General features: G+C 61.9%; 2 protein-coding genes across 2 annotated transcripts in view; one reads left to right on the top strand and one right to left on the bottom strand.

Moving 5' to 3' along the window:
- Positions 1-1,253: 1,253 nt before the first annotated feature.
- Positions 1,254-6,877, top strand: Uts2r (urotensin 2 receptor). Its single transcript, XM_015504292.2, has 2 exons — positions 1,254-1,495; positions 4,133-6,877. The coding sequence occupies exon 2, from the start codon at positions 4,213-4,215 to the stop codon at positions 5,365-5,367; it is 1,155 nt and encodes a 384-aa protein (XP_015359778.1). The 5' UTR covers positions 1,254-1,495; positions 4,133-4,212; the 3' UTR covers positions 5,368-6,877.
- A 6,605-nt stretch (positions 6,878-13,482) lies between these two features.
- The window catches only part of Ogfod3 (2-oxoglutarate and iron dependent oxygenase domain containing 3), a 21,297-nt gene continuing 15,559 nt past the window's right edge, over positions 13,483-19,220 (bottom strand). Inside the window, exons 7-9 of the mRNA XM_048796548.1 lie at positions 18,599-18,752; positions 17,434-17,557; positions 13,483-13,841 (exon numbers count right to left, since the gene is read on the bottom strand). Of these exons, the coding sequence (XP_048652505.1) occupies positions 13,705-13,841; positions 17,434-17,557; positions 18,599-18,752 (415 nt within the window). The 3' untranslated portion in view covers positions 13,483-13,704. The remainder of the gene's footprint in view (positions 13,842-17,433; positions 17,558-18,598; positions 18,753-19,220) is intronic.

Genomic DNA, 19,220 nt, shown 5'->3' with positions numbered 1-19,220 from the left:
TCACTTCGGCAGCCATAATGTTCCCCTCCCTTGTCCCTTCAACCCAGCATGAGTACCACCTTGCCTTCCCTCGACCTTGGTCGCAACCCCCCCCCCTTGAGCCCTCCAGGATGCTGCCCCCCAGAGGTGCTCTTGGTTTATGGCTCCAGGTGAAGGATGACAAGGCTTGAGGGTCCCACCCTCACCCTCTGCCCCTCCTGCCCCCACCCCACAGTCCACTCCCCAAGCCTCCTCCTGGGCAGTGTGCCACCTACATATCAATGACACAGAGGGACAGTGGTACCGCTTAGCTCTGCAGGCAGTGGAAGTGACAGCCCCAGAGGAGAGAGCACATTCAGGATGCACCTGGAGAAGCGAGCTAAGAAGAGAGGGAGGGGCTAGGTGGCCAGGGAAGACTGCTGTGGCAGAGAGGCACTGGAGGCCCACAGGCAGCAACTGACCATCGACTGCCCACACCCTGGCAGCTGGCCTGCAGTCAGAGGTGGAGTCCCAGGAGGATAGTGAGTGGGCGCCAGCGGTTGGCCCAGGGCAAAGGGGCCTTATTTCAACGTGACATCCTCCCACGTCCAAGGCCTTGCCGCTTCCCAGTGTGTCACCTTCGTGGGTTCTGCTAAAGTGTGAAAGGCTGTGAACAAAGACCCTAGAGTCAGGAGGGCCAGGTAGAGGACTAGGTCAGGTCAGATGCAGGCAGACCCCCTGAATCCCCAGAAGCCCGCAAACCTGACACCTGGGGCTGCACCGGCCCTGCAAGCTCCCCGGGCAGTGCCTGGGCTGGACCACCCCACAGTCCCCACCCCACGCCTGCCTCTTTCAAGACCCTGGCTTTCTGGGAAGGGGTTGAGGGTTCCTGGGGTGGCAGGTTGCTTCACCCCCAGAGCCTGATTGACAGCGGAGAATCCGAGGTCACGAAGACTCAGCGGGAGGCTGCAAGTGGAGGCTGTGAGTGGCCGCTGCGTCCTGGCTTCTCCACCCCGCACAGATGCAGGGCGGCGGGACCTGCCCATGCCCCCACCCCCGCCCCCGGGTTGAGCCCAGCCACACCCGACCTGGCCGTGACCTTCCCGCGCAGGAGCCTCCCGGAACATGGCCCTCCCTGAGGCCTTAGCGCCACCAGCCCGCGGTCCGCGTCTCCGGTCCCCCAGAGTCCCCGCCGACGCGCTGGGTTATTAATACCAGCGAGCTGGCGCTCGGCCACGGCGCATTCCCAGCTGGCGACCGGGCAGGTGGCGGCGGCCAGGGGCCGGGCGCGGCGCCGCTCTCCCCGTGGAGAGGGCGGGCACCTCCCTCCTTTGCCTGGAAGCCCAGGAGGCCGCGGACCCTCCGCCCCTCCGCGCCCCCCAAGGGGACAGCGCAGAAGTTCCCGGAGCCCACTTTTCCGCGAAGTGGTTGGAGACTGTGGGGAGCGACCAGACGCCAGGCGAGGTGGCTGTCCCGAGCGACCGCAGGCTGGGTGGACAGATCTGATGGCTCCGTGACCACCCGAGTGCCCCAGCAGGTGGGTGCAGCGCACGAGGCTGGGGTGCACGGTGCTCCTGGCACAGTCCGAGAGCTCCTGTTGCCCCGGGGCTGGATTGGTGGCGCCCAGAGGGACCGCCAGGTCCCTGGAGACGCAGGTCTTGATCCTCAAGGGACCGATGGAAGACCCTGAGCCCGTGCACGCCCCCAACTTGGTGTGGGCTTCCTGGCGGTCCTGTCCCTGGGCCCTAGGCCCAGGTTCTGCCAGGCCACCGCCCCTCCCAGACCGCCAAAGACCCTCCAGCTGCACCAGTTACTTGGGGACTGTCAGGCTGGGGGTCTTGCTCCCTTCTCGCCTTCTTTTAACAGTCCCAGGGGGGAAGGTGGGCGACCCCCAGAGGGCTTGGGCACTGGCCAAGAGGTGGGGCAGCTGAGCCAGGGGGCCTGGGCGATTTCCGGGGGGTTAGTTGTCCAGCTGTGGGAGAGGACATCGTGGCCAGCTTCACCAGACCAGAGGCAGCTGCGAGAAGGAAGGCGGGAGGGACTTGGACATGTCTGGTCCCCTTCTGCAGCAGGAGCTCAGGGTCGCTCGGAGTAGGACCAGGCAGAATTTATCCTTAATATCATCAGCCTGGACGGGAAGAGGGAAGCCATCTAGAGGCAACACAGGGCTGGATATGGGGGAGGACAGCCTTCAGGGTCTTCTCTCCTTTAAAAAACATGTATATATTTTAGTTGTAGTTGGATACAATACCTTTATTTTATTTATTTTTATGTAGTGCTGAATATTGAACCCAGAGCCTTGCATTTGCTAGGTGAGCGCTCTACCGCTGAGCCACAACCCCAATCCCCCTCTTAATGTTCTAAATGAATTTTATTTTTTAAAAATCTTTTCTCACCAAAGGTCATGGAGATATTCTCCTATTTTCTTCCAGAAGCCCAACTGATAGATCTATTTAACCTTTTACACATAGATCTGCCATCCAAAGCTGTGCATGTGGCGTGAGGGTCCAGGCTCAGTCTGCCATCCGTGGCTCAGCATGTGGCGTGAGGGTCCAGGCTCAGTCTGCCATCCGTGGCTCAGCGTGTGGCGTGAGGGTCCAGGCTCAGTCTGCCATCCGTGGCTCAGCGTGTGGCGTGAGGGTCCAGGCTCAGTCTGCCATCCGTGGCTCAGCGTGTGGCGTGAGGGTCCAGGCTCAGTCTGCCATCCGTGGCTCAGCGTGTGGCGTGAGGGTCCAGGCTCAGTCTGCCATCCGTGGCTCAGCGTGTGGCGTGAGGGTCCAGGCTCAGTCTGCCATCCGTGGCTCAGCGTGTGGCGTGAGGGTCCAGGCTCAGTCTGCCATCCGTGGCTCAGCGTGTGGCGTGAGGGTCCAGGCTCAGTCTGCCATCCGTGGCTCAGCGTGTGGCGTGAGGGTCCAGGCTCAGTCTGCCATCCGTGGCTCAGCGTGTGGCGTGAGGGTCCAGGCTCAGTCTGCCATCCGTGGCTCAGCGTGTGGCGTGAGGGTCCAGGCTCAGTCTGCCATCCGTGGCTCAGCGTGTGGCGTGAGGGTCCAGGCTCAGTCTGCCATCCGTGGCTCAGCGTGTGGCGTGAGGGTCCAGGCTCAGTCTGCCATCCGTGGCTCAGCGTGTGGCGTGAGGGTCCAGGCTCAGTCTGCCATCCGTGGCTCAGCGTGTGGCGTGAGGGTCCAGGCTCAGTCTGCCATCCGTGGCTCAGCGTGTGGCGTGAGGGTCCAGGCTCAGTCTGCCATCCGTGGCTCAGCGTGTGGCGTGAGGGTCCAGGCTCAGTCTGCCATCCGTGGCTCAGCGTGTGGCGTGAGGGTCCAGGCTCAGTCTGCCATCCGTGGCTCAGCGTGTGGCGTGAGGGTCCAGGCTCAGTCTGCCATCCGTGGCTCAGCGTGTGGCGTGAGGGTCCAGGCTCAGTCTGCCATCCGTGGCTCAGCGTGTGGCGTGAGGGTCCAGGCTCAGTCTGCCATCCGTGGCTCAGCGTGTGGCGTGAGGGTCCAGGCTCAGTCTGCCATCCGTGGCTCAGCGTGTGGCGTGAGGGTCCAGGCTCAGTCTGCCATCCGTGGCTCAGCGTGTGGCGTGAGGGTCCAGGCTCAGTCTGCCATCCGTGGCTCAGCGTGTGGCGTGAGGGTCCAGGCTCAGTCTGCCATCCGTGGCTCTGCGTGTGGCGTGAGGGTCCAGGCTTGTTTTCCGCCTTTGATAAATGGAGATTGCAAAGGTCTTCTCCCTTTACCTCACTTTCAATTTGGACTTTTAAAGTCAGCAGATATTGCTTTTGTAGTTAGAAGAAAACACATTTTTTAAAAATGTACAAGTGAAGTGAAATGAGAGAGAGGTGTCTCAGGCTGGACCCCAGGACCCCCAGCTCCTCCCGCGCTGGCCTTGACCCTGAGGGGCTGGACTGCTGTGCTCTGCTTTCAGAAAAGCTCAGTTGGCCCTGGAGGCCTTGGCTGGCATTGAGGCCTGGGCTGGGGTCCTTCTGGGGAATTCCCTGGGGACAGCTGGTCACATAGTTCCCAGGTCCCCCTGGGCAGTGAGACAGATGAAACAGAAGGGCTCTTCTGTAGAGTCCCTGTCCCTCTGCGTCTGAGTGGCCTGTGGAGGCTGTCCGTCTCGGGCGTGTGGGCGTGGAAGGGAGTGCTGCCTTGCACCTTGACGGGCACTTCTCCCACAGGACGGCGTTTGCCCACAGACACACCCCACCCCGTCCTCAAGGAACAGCCGTCCCAGCCGGAGCCCAGTGTGAAGGCAGAGATGGCGCTGAGCCCAGAGTCCCCAACCACGTTCCCTGCGCTGGCTGTGTCAGGCAGTGCCACGCCCAAGCCACCTGGTGGCCCCAATGTGTCCCTCAACAGCTCCTGGACCAGCCCGACGGAGCCTGGCTCCTTGCAGGACCTGGTGGCCATGGGGGCCCTCGGGGCAGTGCTCTCGGCCATGGGTCTGGTGGGCATGGTGGGCAATGTGTACACGCTGGTGGTCACATGCCGCTTCCTGCGCACCTCGGCCTCCATGTACGCCTACGTGGTGAACCTGGCTCTGGCAGACCTGCTGTACCTGCTCAGCATCCCCTTCATTGTGGCCACCTACATCACCAAGGACTGGCACTTTGGTGACGTGGGCTGCCGCGTCCTCTTCAGCCTGGATTTCCTGACCATGCATGCCAGCATCTTCACCCTGACCGTCATGAGCAGTGAGCGCCATGCTGCAGTGTTGAGGCCCCTGGACACCGCGCAGCGCTCCAAGGGCTACCGCAAGCTGCTGGTGCTGGGCACCTGGCTGCTGGCACTGCTGCTGACCCTGCCCATGATGCTCGCCATCCGGCTGGTCCACAGGGGCCCCAAGAGTCTCTGCCTGCCGGCCTGGGGCCCACGTGCACACCGCGCCTACCTGACACTGCTCTTTGGGACCAGCATCGTGGGGCCCGGCCTGGTCATCGGGCTGCTCTACGCCCGCCTGGCCCGGGCCTACTGGCTGTCACAGCTGGCCTCCTGCAGGCAGACACGGCGGCTGCCCAACCCCAGGGTGCTCCGCCTCATCCTCAGCGTTGTCCTGCTCTTCTGGGCCTGCTTCCTGCCCTTCTGGCTGTGGCAGCTGCTCTCCCAGTACCACGAGGCCCTGCCGCTGGCGCCCCGGACAGCGCGCCTCGTCAACTACCTGACCACCTGCCTCACCTACGGCAACAGCTGCCTCAACCCCTTCCTCTACACGCTGCTCACCAAGAACTACCGCGAGCACGTGCGGGGACGCCCACGCTCCAGGGGCAGCAGTGGCCATGGGGGCACCAGCAGCTTCCTGCCCAGTCACGTCCACTTCCAGAGGGACTCAGGACACTCACTGTCCTCCAGCAGCCAACAGGCCACGGAGACCCTCATACTGTCCCCTGTGGCCGCTGGTGGGGCCTGTGTCTGAGTCCCCTGTGTGAGCCTACTGGTCAGGGAGTCCAGGCAGGGAAGGCCCCAGAGCCCAGGTCATGCCCTGCGGCCCTTCCCAAGTGCCCACTCCCAGCTGGCCTCTGCTGCTCCTCCTCCACCTTCTTCTGTTTCTCGCTGCTGCCCTCAGCGAGCTGGCCACGTCCCCACCATGTGCAGATGCTCCTCCCGCACACGTCTCTGGAGCCAGGCCTGCCTCCCAGGCCCATGGGGGTCTGATGCCCAGCCTTGTGGTCCCAGAGCAGCCCTTCTGCCCCCTTGGCTGGGAAGGCCGTGGGCACCTCTTCCCTGTCCCCTGCCCCAGCCCTCCTGGCCTCTGCTCTTCCCTGCTTGGCCCTGGGCACAATAAAGCCGGAGCTCTGCAGCCTCTGCCTCAGCACAATGGCTGAGGAGGGTCAGGGAGGAGGGTCCTGCCCCCGGGACCACGGCACGGGGGGGGGGCAGCTGCCTGGCTGCTGGGGGATGCTTGTCAGGGGCTGGAACACACACATGTGGCTAAAAGGACTGTCCCTCAGTGTCAGGGATGACGTGTACCGGTGGCCTCCCGGGCCTCAGGGAGGGGCAGGGAGAGGCAGGACGCGCTCTCCTCTGGCATGCTGGAAGTGGGGGGGAGCCGGGCCAGGGAGGCTGGGCCACCTCGTGAACCAGCCCCGGGCGCCACAGCACCACACGACAGTGAACCACGAGGAGGAACCACAGGTGGCAGGAAGACCACAGGAACACGGCTCTGTGGGCAGGCGGGCCAGGAGGGCCCCTGTTCTGGACCCCACTTGTCTGGGAACCCTCCTGCCCTCCAGAGCCAAGGTGCCCCAGAGGGGGGACTTTCTGGAGCCACGGGGCTGTCCATGGCCCCTGACCCCCTGAGGTGGACATGACCAAAATGTTGGGTCTCTTGGGGGCACGGGTGGCCTCACGGCCCAGGGAGAGAGTCACAGCACCTCAACATGCCTGACCCCACCTGGAAGCTCTTCTGGAGCGGAGAGCAGGGGACCACAGGGATGAGCCTGAGATGTGGCCTGGCCTGGTCCCTCCCAGCCAAGGTCAGGGAAGGGAACGTGCATGGGTCTCTGAGCACCTGAGACGTCCCAGATGTCCCCACAGGCCCGACAGGAGTAGAGTCCTAGAGAAAGACACGTGTGCACATGTCTGTGAGTGTGCACACATCCAGGGCTCCCTCGGTGTGGAGAGGGCGGGAGGGAGACCCAGGGGTGGAGAGGGCAGGTGAGCACTAGGCAGCATCCTTGCAGAAACTGAGGTGGCGGCTGGTCAGCTGAGCACCAACGTTCCACCCCAGGGAGAGTCGGGCAGGTGTACAGGGTCCTGCTGAGACAAAGCACTCCGCAGGCCGCAGGGTGCAATGCAGCCCACAGGGGGCACCTGGCCCTCACCTGGCCTTCACCTGACCCTCACCTGGCCCTTCACCTGGCCTTCACCTGACCCTCACCTGGCCCTTCACCTGACCCTTCACCTGGCCTTCACCTGGCCCTCACCTGACCTTTACCTGGCCTTCACCTGGCCTCACCTGGCTCCTCTCCTGACCCTCACCTGGCTTCTCTCCTGGTCCTCACCTGACCCTCACCTGGCCCTTCACCTGGCCTTCACCTGGCCCTCACCTGGCCTCACCTGGCTCCTCTCCTGGCCCTTTACCTGGCCTTCACCTGACCCTCACCTGGCCCTCACCTGGCCCTCACCTGGCTGTCTTCTCATACCTCCCACAAGGCACACACAGACACACAAAGACCCTACACAACTTGCTGCGGCTCAGTACCCCCTGACCCCACCCTCGGTCACTCCCTTTCCACCTCATTCCTGGCACCCAAGTCCCAGTGAGCTGCCAGAATCCAGCTCCCAGGGGCAGTAGGTGCCATCAAAGCCAGGAAGGTGATCTATGCGGGCTCCTCCAGCTCAGGAGTGTGTGGAGCCCAGCAGGCACTGTGCAGGCCCCTGGCCCCACCTCTGCTCTGAGGCTGCCCAGGGTCCATGGTCTGAGGCAGACAGGAGAGGGTCAGGACGAGGGAGCACACAGGTCGGTGTGCACAGATGGACTGAGCATCAGGCCTCCTGTCTCCTTGTTGGTCTGAAGCCCACCTCCCCTGTGTGAAGTGTGCTGCAGTGATCAGGCCATCCACAGAGGGGCGCCACTCTCACCACAAACCAGCCCAGGACGCGTCTCCTGCAGGATACACACACAGCAAAGGCAGGCTCTGGAGACTGTGGGCTGGCAGCCTCGAGGCAGAATCTTCTCTCCTGTCTGAAGGTCTGGGAACTAGCGGCTTTCAGACTCGCCCGCGTGGTGCGGTGCAGCTCTGCTACCTAGAGGTGGATGCCTGGGTCTGGTGTGGGGCTGCCTCAGAACCGGCAAATCCCAGCCGTGGGGCTGGGGTGGGTGCAGGCTCATGCGTCCTCAGTAGAGACCCACTGTGCCCTGGGCACTCACCCCTGAGGCAGGACCCTTCCTGTCCTGGCCTGCACTCGGACCTCTTCTAATTTGGGTGCATCTAGGGGAAGGGATTTCTCTGCACAGAAGCTACTTGGGAATCCCCTTGTGAGACGCTCAGCTGGGATGGAAAGGGTGGTAGGTTTGGGCTGGAGCCGGGTGAATGGTGGGGATCCTGGCTGTGGGGGGCACACAAGGCTCCCAGGAAGACCTCGAACAGCGGCCAGCATGGGGACTGGCTGGACTGAAGGGAGGTGACATCCTGCCAGGCCATGGGATACAGCCCTCTCTCCACTGACCCCACCCAACTGCCTCAGAGCAGAGCAGAATCAGGAAGGGGAAGGTGACTGATAGGCTGTGGCCCACAGTGGTGGTGAATGAACAAATGTGTCACTGGGTCCCTTGGCTGGGAGGGGACACCCAGTACATGATCAGTCTTCTGGGTGTGTGGCTTTTCTGGCCAGCGGTCTCCAGGCAGGTCTGCAGGGGCTGGATGACCTCTGCCCTGGCAGAGGGGTGACACCATTCTCCCAGGCTGTCCAGGGGGCCCCATGGAACTTTTTCAAGTACCCTGAGCTCCCAGGGGAGTGGCCCAGCCCAGTCCAAGGGCTACAGAGCCGAGGCTGTGACTGCCCCAGGCCCCACCCTCTCTCCCCAAGAGCAAGCTTTGAGATGTCGCTCAAGTGGGTCCACAGGGGGAGAACAGCAGGTGCCCAGCTGAGTGGGGACACACCAGGGCAAGGAGGTACAGCTCTCACTACCCAGGTCTGTGAGTCCTGTCACATAAGTTACCAACAAGAAACACACACACCTAAGTTCCCTGTACTTCTAACTTTTCCAGGAATAAAGCTCTTGGGAAGTACCACCTACGACAAGTAGATACCACTGTTTACTTGTCCACAGAGCTCTCTGCTTTGGGACATTGTCTCCATCAAAAGGAATTTGAGGGGACACCTACTGGATTGTGGGTGACCACGGCAATAGCATTTATGGGTGAGAGGTGGCCCTGGCCTGGGAGGGTGGCAGGGTGGATGACTGTGATTCATTTGCAAAAGCCTGAGCTCCTCCTGCCCAGAGCATACACCTGCCTGCCAGGTGGGTCCTGCCTGGCTACCTGAAGGGCCACCTGGGGAAGGCCCTGGGCTCTGTCATCCTCTGGGCGTGGAGCAGGCACTGGGGAGGTTGTCCCAAGCAGTGCAGGCGCCTTCCCCCTCCCCATGTGCCAAGACAGGTTTTTCCATTTAAATTCCAGACAGATGATGGTACCAGCAGGAAGGCAGCTTGTGGCCAGTGGGCAGCCCAACTCAGGCCTTTTCCAGGCTAGCTCAGGCCCCAGAGGAGCCCCGTCCCGCAAGCCATCAGGGGCAGGTGCCAGGTTGGCACTGGCCCTGGCTGGACAGTACTGGCCCTGGCTGTGACTCTGCTCTCCTGGACTCCAAGTCTGGTGGACTGGGTGGTGAGTGCAGTAAGAATGGGTAGGCAGCCTTGCGTGCCCAGCAGCCTGAGGACTCTGTCCAACGCTCTGGCCCCTCTGCCTCCCCTGCCAGCCCAGCCAGGACACCTCCCAGTGTCTCAGGCCGCCCAGAGGTCACCGCCTGGGAGGTCCCTCCCCTCTCCACCCTGTGAGCCCCCTTCACTGAGGGACTGGAGGCTTGAGGGGCTGCCAGGCCACGTCAGGACCTGCAGGTGGGGGCCATGGTATGCATGTGACTGGGGAAGTGCTGGACAGACTCCAGTGCCTGGAACTGATGTGTCCTTGCCGGGTATGGGCTGGCGACTGTCCACCCCGACCAGGTGCCAGGAGTGCTGCCCCTCTACTTGGCCACCCTGAGCCCTCCATAGCCTCTGGCTCTCTGTAATGTGATTGACAGTCCAGAGCTGTGTCTCACCCCAGAACTATGCATCAGCATGAAATCCAGAGACGGTGCAGCTGCCCAGGGTGGTGGCCCTATGAGCTGGCGGTCAGTGCCGGCCACCCTGTTCCAGGATTCCTCCTGGGGGCTGGGGGCCTGATGAGGGGGCACACATACAACCTGAAATAAACACTCGGGTCATCCCATGTTGGCTGGGGCCTCCATGAGGGGTCCCAGGGGCCCAACGGGCTGGGTGGGGCCTGGGGGAGGGTGAGCCCTCAGGGGCATCTGCAAAATGCCTCCAAGGTTGTGCCCAGGGATTGGCCTCCTCATCAGACAGAGATGGGAGTGATCACTGGGCTACCCCAGCTCAGCACTGTGTCCCTTGCCCACGAGCCCCAGATGGGCCCAGGGATTGGGGTTGGGCAGGAGGGGCCCTGGGGAGAGGCAGGAGGTGTTGAGGGGTGGCCACATGTCCACCCTGAGAGGTGCCCTGTGGTGCCCCTGCCCTCCCCAAGCACCTCATCTGCCAGCTTTGTCCTTTGTCAACGTCACAGGAGGGGACAGAGGATGGCCGTGACCCCACACTGTGCAGTGACCCTCATCAGCCTCCTCAGGAATGGAAGTCAGCCCCAGCTCAATCTCCCCTCAATCTTCTAGACCTCGAAATGGGTTAAGAGGGAAGGAAAGCAGGCATGGGAGGCACGCCTGTGACCCCAGGAGGGTGCCAAGGTCAAGGCCAGCCTGGGCAGCTCAATGAGACCCTGTCAAAGCCAAAAAAGAAAAGGGCTGGAGATGTAGCTGGTAGAGCACCCCTGGGTTCAACCCCCAGGACCCTGCCAAGAAAAGGACCTGGAGGTGGAAGAGAAGGTAAGGGGAGGGGGAGGGGAGAGGAGGGGAGGGGAGGGGAGGGGAGGGAACCAGGGACCTGATTCCCTCTGTGGGAGGCTCAGGCATAGACCTCCCCTGCCCTCTGGCAGACAGGGCCAGTGCAGCTGCCACTGGGATCGGGTGCTGCCCTCTGCTGGCGGGGACCTGCCCCAGAGCTGGGATGGGACCAGAAAGAACCCCAGATCCACTGGGACAAAGAGCAAGAGGGAGGTTGGGGAGAGTCCCCTTCCTGTCTCAGTGACAAGCAGAAGTGCCCCCAACCCTGAGCCCCAGAGCCCTGCTGAAGGCGTGGGAAAGAGATGTCTGGTGACCGAGATGTCTCGCCAGAGGCCAGCAGCACCATAGAGAGGCCACGTCCCTCAGCTCCTCCTGAACAGCTCTAGGTGTAAAAGCAGAACCTCACACCTGACCCTGCAAGTGCCCATCCTCCCCAGGCTCCTGTCCCCTGGCTTCCGTGTGATGTGTTTGTGGAGACTCACACAGGACATCAGACGCTTGGTGTTGACCAGGAATTGGTCTTCTGGGCTGCTAACTGCCCAGTGGTGAAGCCCAAAGAGGAGGGAGCCAGCTGGCAGGGCCTGTGTCCGTCCTGCCCTTCCAGGGGAGCTGGGGGTCTGCGAAGCATGGGTTGGAGCCCTGTCTGATGCGTGGTCACCCAGGTGATGACTGCTCAGGTCTGGCCCTCTGACGCCCTCCCCTGGCCACGAGGACACCCTGCAGGCTCAGGTCTGGCCCTCTGACGCCCTCCCCTGGCCACGAGGACACCCTGCAGGCTCCCCCCACAGCCCGAGAGCTCTGCCTGTGGCTGATGCACAGGCCTGGCTTTGGCCCCAGCTATGAGGATAGAGATTCAGGGTCTGCTGTTGGTCAAGTGTCCCTTGAGAAGCCTCTGAGGCCTTGTCCAGCCCCATGGCCTGGCGCCACCCAGATGGCTGGCTTTCTCTCCAGTGTCTGGCCCGCCTGAGCCACCACGGAGCTCTCCAGCAGTACGAGGCAGCAGCTTCAAGGACAGAAGTGCCCAGCCCCATGCAGGACCCCGGGGCTGGGACCAGACAGCGCGACCGTGGGGTTCCACAGTAGGGACCTGGCATGTCCCAAGCGCAACCTTGGGAAGCCCAGAGGCATAAATAAAGGAAAGCCCACGCGTGGGGGAGGACGCAGCTTTCTCAGCCAGGCCTGGGAACCGTAGCCTAACTGGACAGGCCCACACAGCTGCCATCCCCGAGAAGCCAGCACACCCAGCAGCACAGCTGGACCCTCCGCCTTCCCACATCCACCAACTCCCCCTTAACAACATGGCCCTTGCCCCAGTGTCCCCCAGGGTAGGCATGGGAGGGACTGCAGGGGCCCAGTACTTCTGCCCACTGCCCAGGGCTTGCAGCTCTGGCCCCTGCCCGCACCAGAGCGCCTCCCTGTGCACGGTGGAACCTGCCAGAACAAGCACACTCCAGCTGTCCTGTGTACCGCAGAGAGGCCCACTGCCCAAGCCAGGCATGTGGTGCAGGAGGGCCTGCCAAACCACGGGCAGAGCTGACCTCAGCTCCCAGACTCCTGGGTTCAGGTCCCTTCACTCCCAGGGGGCTAGAAATGCTCCCCTTGCTTACAAGCCCCAGACAGCCCTGCACCTGGTCTCTTGAGGGCCCGAGGGCCAAGGGTAGCAGCCTCCTCCAGCATCAGGGTGCTGGGTTTCTGTTCTCGCGACTAAAAGGCTCAGGGGTCAGTCCAGGTAAACTGGGCTCACTGGGCTGCACAAAATAACCACACAAGAGACACACGTACCTTTTTCATTGGGGTCGCTGTGACGGCTCCTCTGACCTTAAGGATCCACAGAAAGAGAGAGAGAGAGCATGGGTAGGAGAAGCTATTCAAATGAGGCCAGGGGTCAGGTTTCAGGGGGCTGAGTCTATCTTCATGATGTCCACTGTCAGCAGGTTGACTGACACCTGGGTAGGCCACACCCAAGGGCACGGTAAGAGGAGGGGACACACACAAGGCACTTCCATAGGAGATTCTACCCTAAACAGGGCAAGGGGTTAGATTACAAAGGAACAGGTGAGCATAGGTCCACCCACGGGGCTGTAGCAAGACACACCCATGCCCAAGACACCGACCTTCAAACCCAAGAAGGGTGGGGAAAGCTCTGCCACATTTCTGTGACTGAGCGCCTCAGCACCCGGCCGGGGAGTATGACTCAGTCACGTGTGAGGTTGGTCTCCCACATCGGGGCACCTGCTCCAGGGACACGGGGCCACACAGCCACACTGCTCAGCATACTAGGTAGGGGTGACTGGGAGAGTCTGGCTCCCAGGGGTACTCAGTAAGAGGTCAACCCTTGCCCTGGGGAAGGTGCCCAAGCCCAGGACTAGCCACATGGAACAACATGGGACCACCTGACCCTGGATACACTGATGGGTGTGCTTCTCAGGCATAGGCTCCCTCCACAGCTGAGCTATGTTTTGGTTCCTCTGACCACTGATGCTCTATCAGGAAAGGCCGGGACAGCACTTGGACAAGAAAGGGATGGGACAGGCAGCCTGCCCAGGCAGGAGGCCCTGGGAGAGAGCCTCCTTGGTGGGGACACACTGGGCCTGGTGCTGACAGGCACAAGATCAGGGCCATCTGGATCATCAGACACCCACTCGGGAAGCCGCTGCTCACCAGAACCTTCTGCAAGTCGCCATTTCTGCTTCTGCCTCTGGGGAAACTGCGGACCCTGCAGGTGTTCCCATCAAATCTGCCCACACTTCAGTGGGTCTTCAACGGGCCAACTGGTGTTTAAACTGGACCAGGCCAAGGTGAACAAATCCGCCTGTCCACAGACAGGACTTCCTCCCCAGGCCCCTAACCTCTCCTGAGGAAGGAGGGCCCTTGAGCTCGCTGCAAACACAGCACCACAGCAAACACACAGAGCCTATGAGGCGAAACCTGCTCCTTCATTTACAGACAGATGAAAAATTAAAACAGCGCAAATCAAAATTAAGGATGATCCATAAGGCACTCTGTGCAGAGGGAATGGGCTGGACCCAGAGGGGCAGGGCGCACACTCAGGTGGCCCAGGAGTGCCACCCGCCCGTGGCTGCTTCCCCAGAGGAGGGTGTGTGGACAGGCCCCAGGCATGATCCCAGGGCCCCACCGGCTACGTAAATGCTGGGTCTTCGATGCTGTGGTCGGGGTTGCAGGTGAAGGCAATGGTGATGGCGTACCGGGTGCCCCAGTGAACCTTCTCCACCCGGTGCAGGTTCTCAGACCCCGAGGTGAAGAAGGAGACTCGCCCTGGGAGAAAAGAGGGGAGAGGTGACCAGAGACCACAAGCGTGGCCAGCAGGGTTTTCACACAACACAGCAGCATGACCAGTAAACCTGGCTGGACATGGGACAACGTGGAGACACCTCCAGCTCCATACAGGGAAGGGGCTATAGGGGCCTCTGTGGCCGGGCAGACTGCGGAAAAGGCTGCGTCCCAGGCGCCCCAGAAGCCAGTCCACCTCCAGGCCCCTACAGCCTGCCCACCTCCAGGCCCCCCCCGCAGCCTGCCCACCTCCAGGGCCCCGCAGCCCCCAGCTGGCAGTCCAAGACCTGGTTTCTCATACATGTGGAGAATAGAGACCAAGTACAGAGGAGAAGCCAGAGAGGCTGCTCACCGCCACCTACGGCCCCCTTTAGGTGGAGACCCAATGGCAGCCCAGACACAGCCCAGCTGGGTGTCCTCCCAGAGAACCCTGTGCACATCACTTGTGTGCTGAGACGGCCTGCAGCACGTCTTCACAGTAAGCCTGGGCTCTGGTGTCGGGAAGCCCTCAGAGGTTCCCAGACGTGGTCCGCCACGGGCCTGGCTCCAGGCTTCCCTCAGAGGCCACTGCCTCCCGTCTCTTCCTCTCCTGCGTGCGACTTGGCCAAGTCTGAAGAGGGGAGGAAAGTCCCCTGGATGTGCCCCGCACCCTGGTGGCCGATGCAGTCAGACTGCTTAGAACTGCAGAGCTGGAGAAACCCTGTGCAGGGCAGGCCCGGCTCCTGCGGGCTGTTGATCCAGACCCCTTCACCCGTGGAGACTGACTGTTCTAATGGCCTTGTTGAGTTCCGAGCCCCTGCAGTGAGTGGCCTGGAGACCCACGTCCGGGGCTCCGCTCCTTGCTCTATAAGGTTTCTCTACAAAAAAACTGTTTGCCACTCATGGAGAGAACTGCTGACATGCTGACCTGTGTGACCTCACCCAGGTTTCATAAAATGCAATTACATAAGCCCAGTGGGGGTGGCACACGTCTGTAATCCCAGCATCTCGGGAGGCGGAGGCAGGAGGAGCACAAGTTCAAAGCCAGCCTCAGCAACCTAGTGAGGCCCTAGGCAACTCAGCGAGACTCTGTCTCTAAGTAAAATATAAAAAACGGCTGGGAAATGTGGCTCAGTGGTTAAGTGTACATGAGTTCAATCCCTAAAGAACCCCAAAATAATTAAAAAACAAGGGCTGGAGATGTAGCTCAGTAATAAAGTACCCTGAATTCAGTCTATGTCTCTCTGTCTATCTACTCACCCTTCTGGTACTGGCGATGGACCCAGGGACACTTGAAAAACTGAGCCACATCCCCAGCCCTTTCTTATTTTTTATTTTGAGACAGGGCCTCACTAAGCTGCCCAGGCTGGCCTGGAACTTGCAGTCCTCCTGCCTCCGGGTCCTGAGTTGTTGAGATTACAGGCGTGACCACTGTACCTACCGGGTTCATGCTTAAAATGTCTAAAAGCAAGACCTGCTGAAGAGCTGCAGTCCACGGTCCTGTGCACCCTACACCCACCCCTTCGCCTCAGGGACAGTCGCCCTACACTGCATGAGTCCTGCGTTTTCCCACAGAAGTGCTGACTGAGCTTCTGGGGGAACAGGCCGGCTGCACTACTGCTGCGCAGCTGGACAGACATCTGGCCAAACTGGTGACAAAAGACCGAGTAAGGCCAGGACGGAGCCAGCTAAACCTCCCAGCTAGAGGGGGAGGCCTGCGAGGGGGACTGCGGCCACAGCACTGTGTCCAAGAGCAGGCCCCAGCCCAAGCCCACTGTGGGTGACGGCAGAAGTGCTCACAGGGCCAGGAGCAAAGGCCCATCTACAACCCCAGCAGCTCAGGAGGCTGAGAAAGGAGGATTGCAAGTTCCAGGACAGACTCATCAAATTAGCAAGATCCTGTCTCAAAATAAAACAAAAGGCTGGGGACGTGGCTCAGTGGCAGAGAACCTGGGTTCAATCTTCAGTGCCAAAAAGGGGGAAAGTGCTCCCAGTGGGCCCCTTGGGGGGAGGGGCTTGGCAGGCCCCTGGCTGGGCCAGGCACTGTCCAGGCTGTGGCCAAGGACAGCCCAGGCTGCCCACCAGAGTGTAGGCAAGGGAGGAGGGAGGCAGCAAACGGATCAGGAGAGCAGGTACAGAGAAACGGTCCCTCACAAGGAGGCTGTGCCTGGCACTGAGAACACAGCAGGTACCAGAGAGCAGGATCCCACGGACAGGTGGGCACCCCAGAGGCAAGACACGGCAGGCCAGGATCTGCTCACTTGGCCTGGAAGCTTCCGCCACGACCCCTAGGCTGCAGGAGAAGCAGTGTGTGTCCAAACCCCGCACACGAGGGGAAACCCTCTACTCTGTCCCTGTGGTGTGGCCTCCTCATGAGACCTCCAGCACCCCCAGAGTGAACCCCAGCACCTCCCGCGGCTTCCCCCCATGGTCGCCCCGATGCAGGCGCATCCCTGGACCTGCCTGCCTCCCACTGTGCTGGTGTCCAACACCCAACAGACCCAGGTGGACAGACCCAGCTGACCTTTCCAGGCTCAGCACAGGGCTGGCTTTAGGACTGTTGCTGCCAGCAGGGGTCACAGGCACCCCCAGGACAGAGCACCAAGGCCAGCCGGGCCCGGACACACCTCGGGCGTGCCCACCTGGTGCAGCACAGCAGGCAGGGGCACTGTGGACCAGGTGGCTGCGGGCCATGGACTCAGGACCTTCGGCAGGTCAGGTGCAGGCCCACTGCAGGACACCTACTGCCTCCCACAAGAGGCCCCTAAGGGCAAAGGAGTCCGCCTGGTGCTCCTTGTCCTTCTCAGAGAGCCCTGCCCTGCGTGCCGTGGTCCGCCTCTCTGCACGGGCACCAGGAGCCTCAAGGATGAAAGAGGCCCCTGGGTCCCGGCTCCTAGAGCCCAAACGGCCTGGGGCCTTCTGGAGAGCAGAGGCGACCCCCCATGGCCTGCTGTCCGTCCCTGCAGGCTGCTTCTCCCCTCTGCACGTCACTCAGTGCCCAGAGCCCCCTCCAGATGGGAGGACCAAGGCCAGGCACTGTGCTGCTCACCTCCCAAGGGTCACCCACTGAGCGTGGGTGGCAGCCTGGGGCATTCCAGCCACCCCTCACCCAGGGTTCTGAGGGAGGAGGTGGGTGGGGCCGGGCAGGTGACCGCTGAGGGGCCACGTGTGCCTCACGTCAGGCGGGAAGCCTCGCCAGACGTTTCCACTCACTCTCTTGGTGTTGGAGATGGACACAGAGCCCCGCGCAGCCTTCACCTGACCCAGATCTCCATGTCTGAGAAGGGCACTGAGCAGGTTCACACCCCGGGGGGCCCGGGACCCTGTGTGCCACAGTGATGCCACCAGGTGCCCGGCTCTGCCACTGACCTGCAGTGACCTCAAGCCACAGACACTGGCTTCCTGGTGTCACAGCAGCAGGTGGACCTGGACACCCCCAGCATCAAGCCTAAAATACAGCAGGCGCTCTGCGAATGCAGCACTGCCCGAGTGTAGTTGCCCACCCACGGCCCACACACATGCACAGGGGTGAGGTGGTCACTGACTAGGCAAGGCTGACGTCCAGGCCCTGGCCTGCTGGCCAGCCTGTGTGTCCTACCTGCTCTTGGCTCCACTGTCTTGTTGGCCCCTTCCTCCATGAACACAAAGCGCCCTCCGCCGAAGTCCTCCAGGTAGTCGGAGAGATAGAGCAGCGAGGTGTAGTCGAAGGAGCCGTAGGTCACCTGCGGAGGAGGTGGGAAGGAGGCTCAGGAGGGTGCGCCCTTGGTGTCCGCAGGTCCTGGCCCCAGGCCAGTTTCTCCCTCCAGCGTGGGAACCTGCAGAGTGCCCAGGGTGGTGCCGAGCTGGGGCCTCCCAGGCACCAGGCACCTGAGCAGTGGGTTCCAGCAAAACACAAGCTGAGGCCTATCAAGGAGCTGGTGGGCGGCTCCCGCGGGAGGTGCGACCAAGCAGGAGGGCCGGGTCCAGAGGAGGCCACTTTGCTTCCCTCAGGTGGGGGCAGGCCCAGACTTTTTTCTTTTTTTTTTTTTTTTTNCAGGCCAAGTGAGCAGATCCTGGCCTGCCGTGTCTTGCCTCTGGGGTGCCCACCTGTCCGTGGGATCCTGCTCTCTGGTACCTGCTGTGTTCTCAGTGCCAGGCACAGCCTCCTTGTGAGGGACCGTTTCTCTGTACCTGCTCTCCTGATCCGTTTGCTGCCTCCCTCCTCCCTTGCCTACACTCTGGTGGGCAGCCTGGGCTGTCCTTGGCCACAGCCTGGACAGTGCCTGGCCCAGCCAGGGGCCTGCCAAGCCCCTCCCCCCAAGGGGCCCACTGGGAGCACTTTCCCCCTTTTTGGCACTGAAGATTGAACCCAGGTTCTCTGCCACTGAGCCACACCCCCAGTAACCCCCACTTTGTGTGTGTGTGTGTGTGTGTGTGTGTGTGTGGTGCTGGGGATCGAACCCAGGGCCTTGTGCATGTGATGCAAGCACTCCACCAATTGAGAGGCCAAGGAGAGACCCAGCCAGGGAGGTGGGCAGGGTGTGAATTCGTGAGCAAAGGGAGCAGGGGAGGTGGCCAGGAGGTAAATGTTGGGGACAGCACATCACCTCTCACCTCTGTCACTGACACCTGGGAAACTGTCCCTCCACTTAGGGTGTGCCCTGACGCCCTGGAGAAAAGGCCCAGAACGTCAGGACATAAACGCTGCAGAGCAGATGCCTGCGGCCGAGCCCAACAGCCACGCAGAAGGAAGCGGGCCGGGCTGGCAGCCCCCCGGGGCCCACCTTGTCCACGTGTGCATGCCAGTACTCATCGTGAGCTGTCCGGGCCTCCGAGCTGTTCATGCGGGAAAAGAAGGTGGGCTTCGTCAGGTACAGCGAGGACACGCTGATGCCAAAAGACTTGGCGATGGTGAGTTGCACCTTCTGCCGCACGTCCCTGCGAGGACACAAGGTGGCCTTCAGGAACAGCTCGGCCAGTCCACAGGGGTTCTCTGTGGCCCCAGAGGTGAGGAGATACCACAACACTGCTGGAGCCCACGGGCCAGTTCCCCGACCTGCGGTCCCAGAGCAGGCCAGGCCTGGAGGAGGTGGGGTCCCGAAGGCAGGAGGAACCCTGCTGCCAGCCCACCCTGCAGCTGAAGACGCCACAGCAGCATCCAGGGGGACCCCAGGCCCCGAGGTGCATCTGACCAGCATCGAGGCTGCAGGCCGTGCAGACCCCAGGAGCCCAAGCTGGGAGAGCAGATAGGAGTGGGCTGGACAGGCTCACCTGTGACTGCAGTGTCCAGACACACCAGCCTACACCTCCACCTACACACCCACACACACCCTGCCTGCACACCTAGGCACACACACCCTGCCTGCACACCTACACACACACCCCTGCCTGCACACCTACACACAC

The sequence above is a fragment of the Marmota marmota genome, unplaced genomic scaffold, assembly GCF_001458135.2.
Source record: "Marmota marmota marmota unplaced genomic scaffold, marMar, whole genome shotgun sequence".
Taxonomy (NCBI): domain Eukaryota; kingdom Metazoa; phylum Chordata; class Mammalia; order Rodentia; family Sciuridae; genus Marmota; species Marmota marmota.
Note: the sequence above shows the minus strand (reverse complement) of the source record. Positions and strands in the feature narration are given on the sequence as shown.

Bases quoted from the DNA above. Each gene is read 5' to 3' on its own strand.
- Uts2r (XM_015504292.2), top strand. From the start codon at position 4,213: ATGGCGCTGAGCCCAGAGTCCCCAACCACGTTCCCTGCGCTGGCTGTG.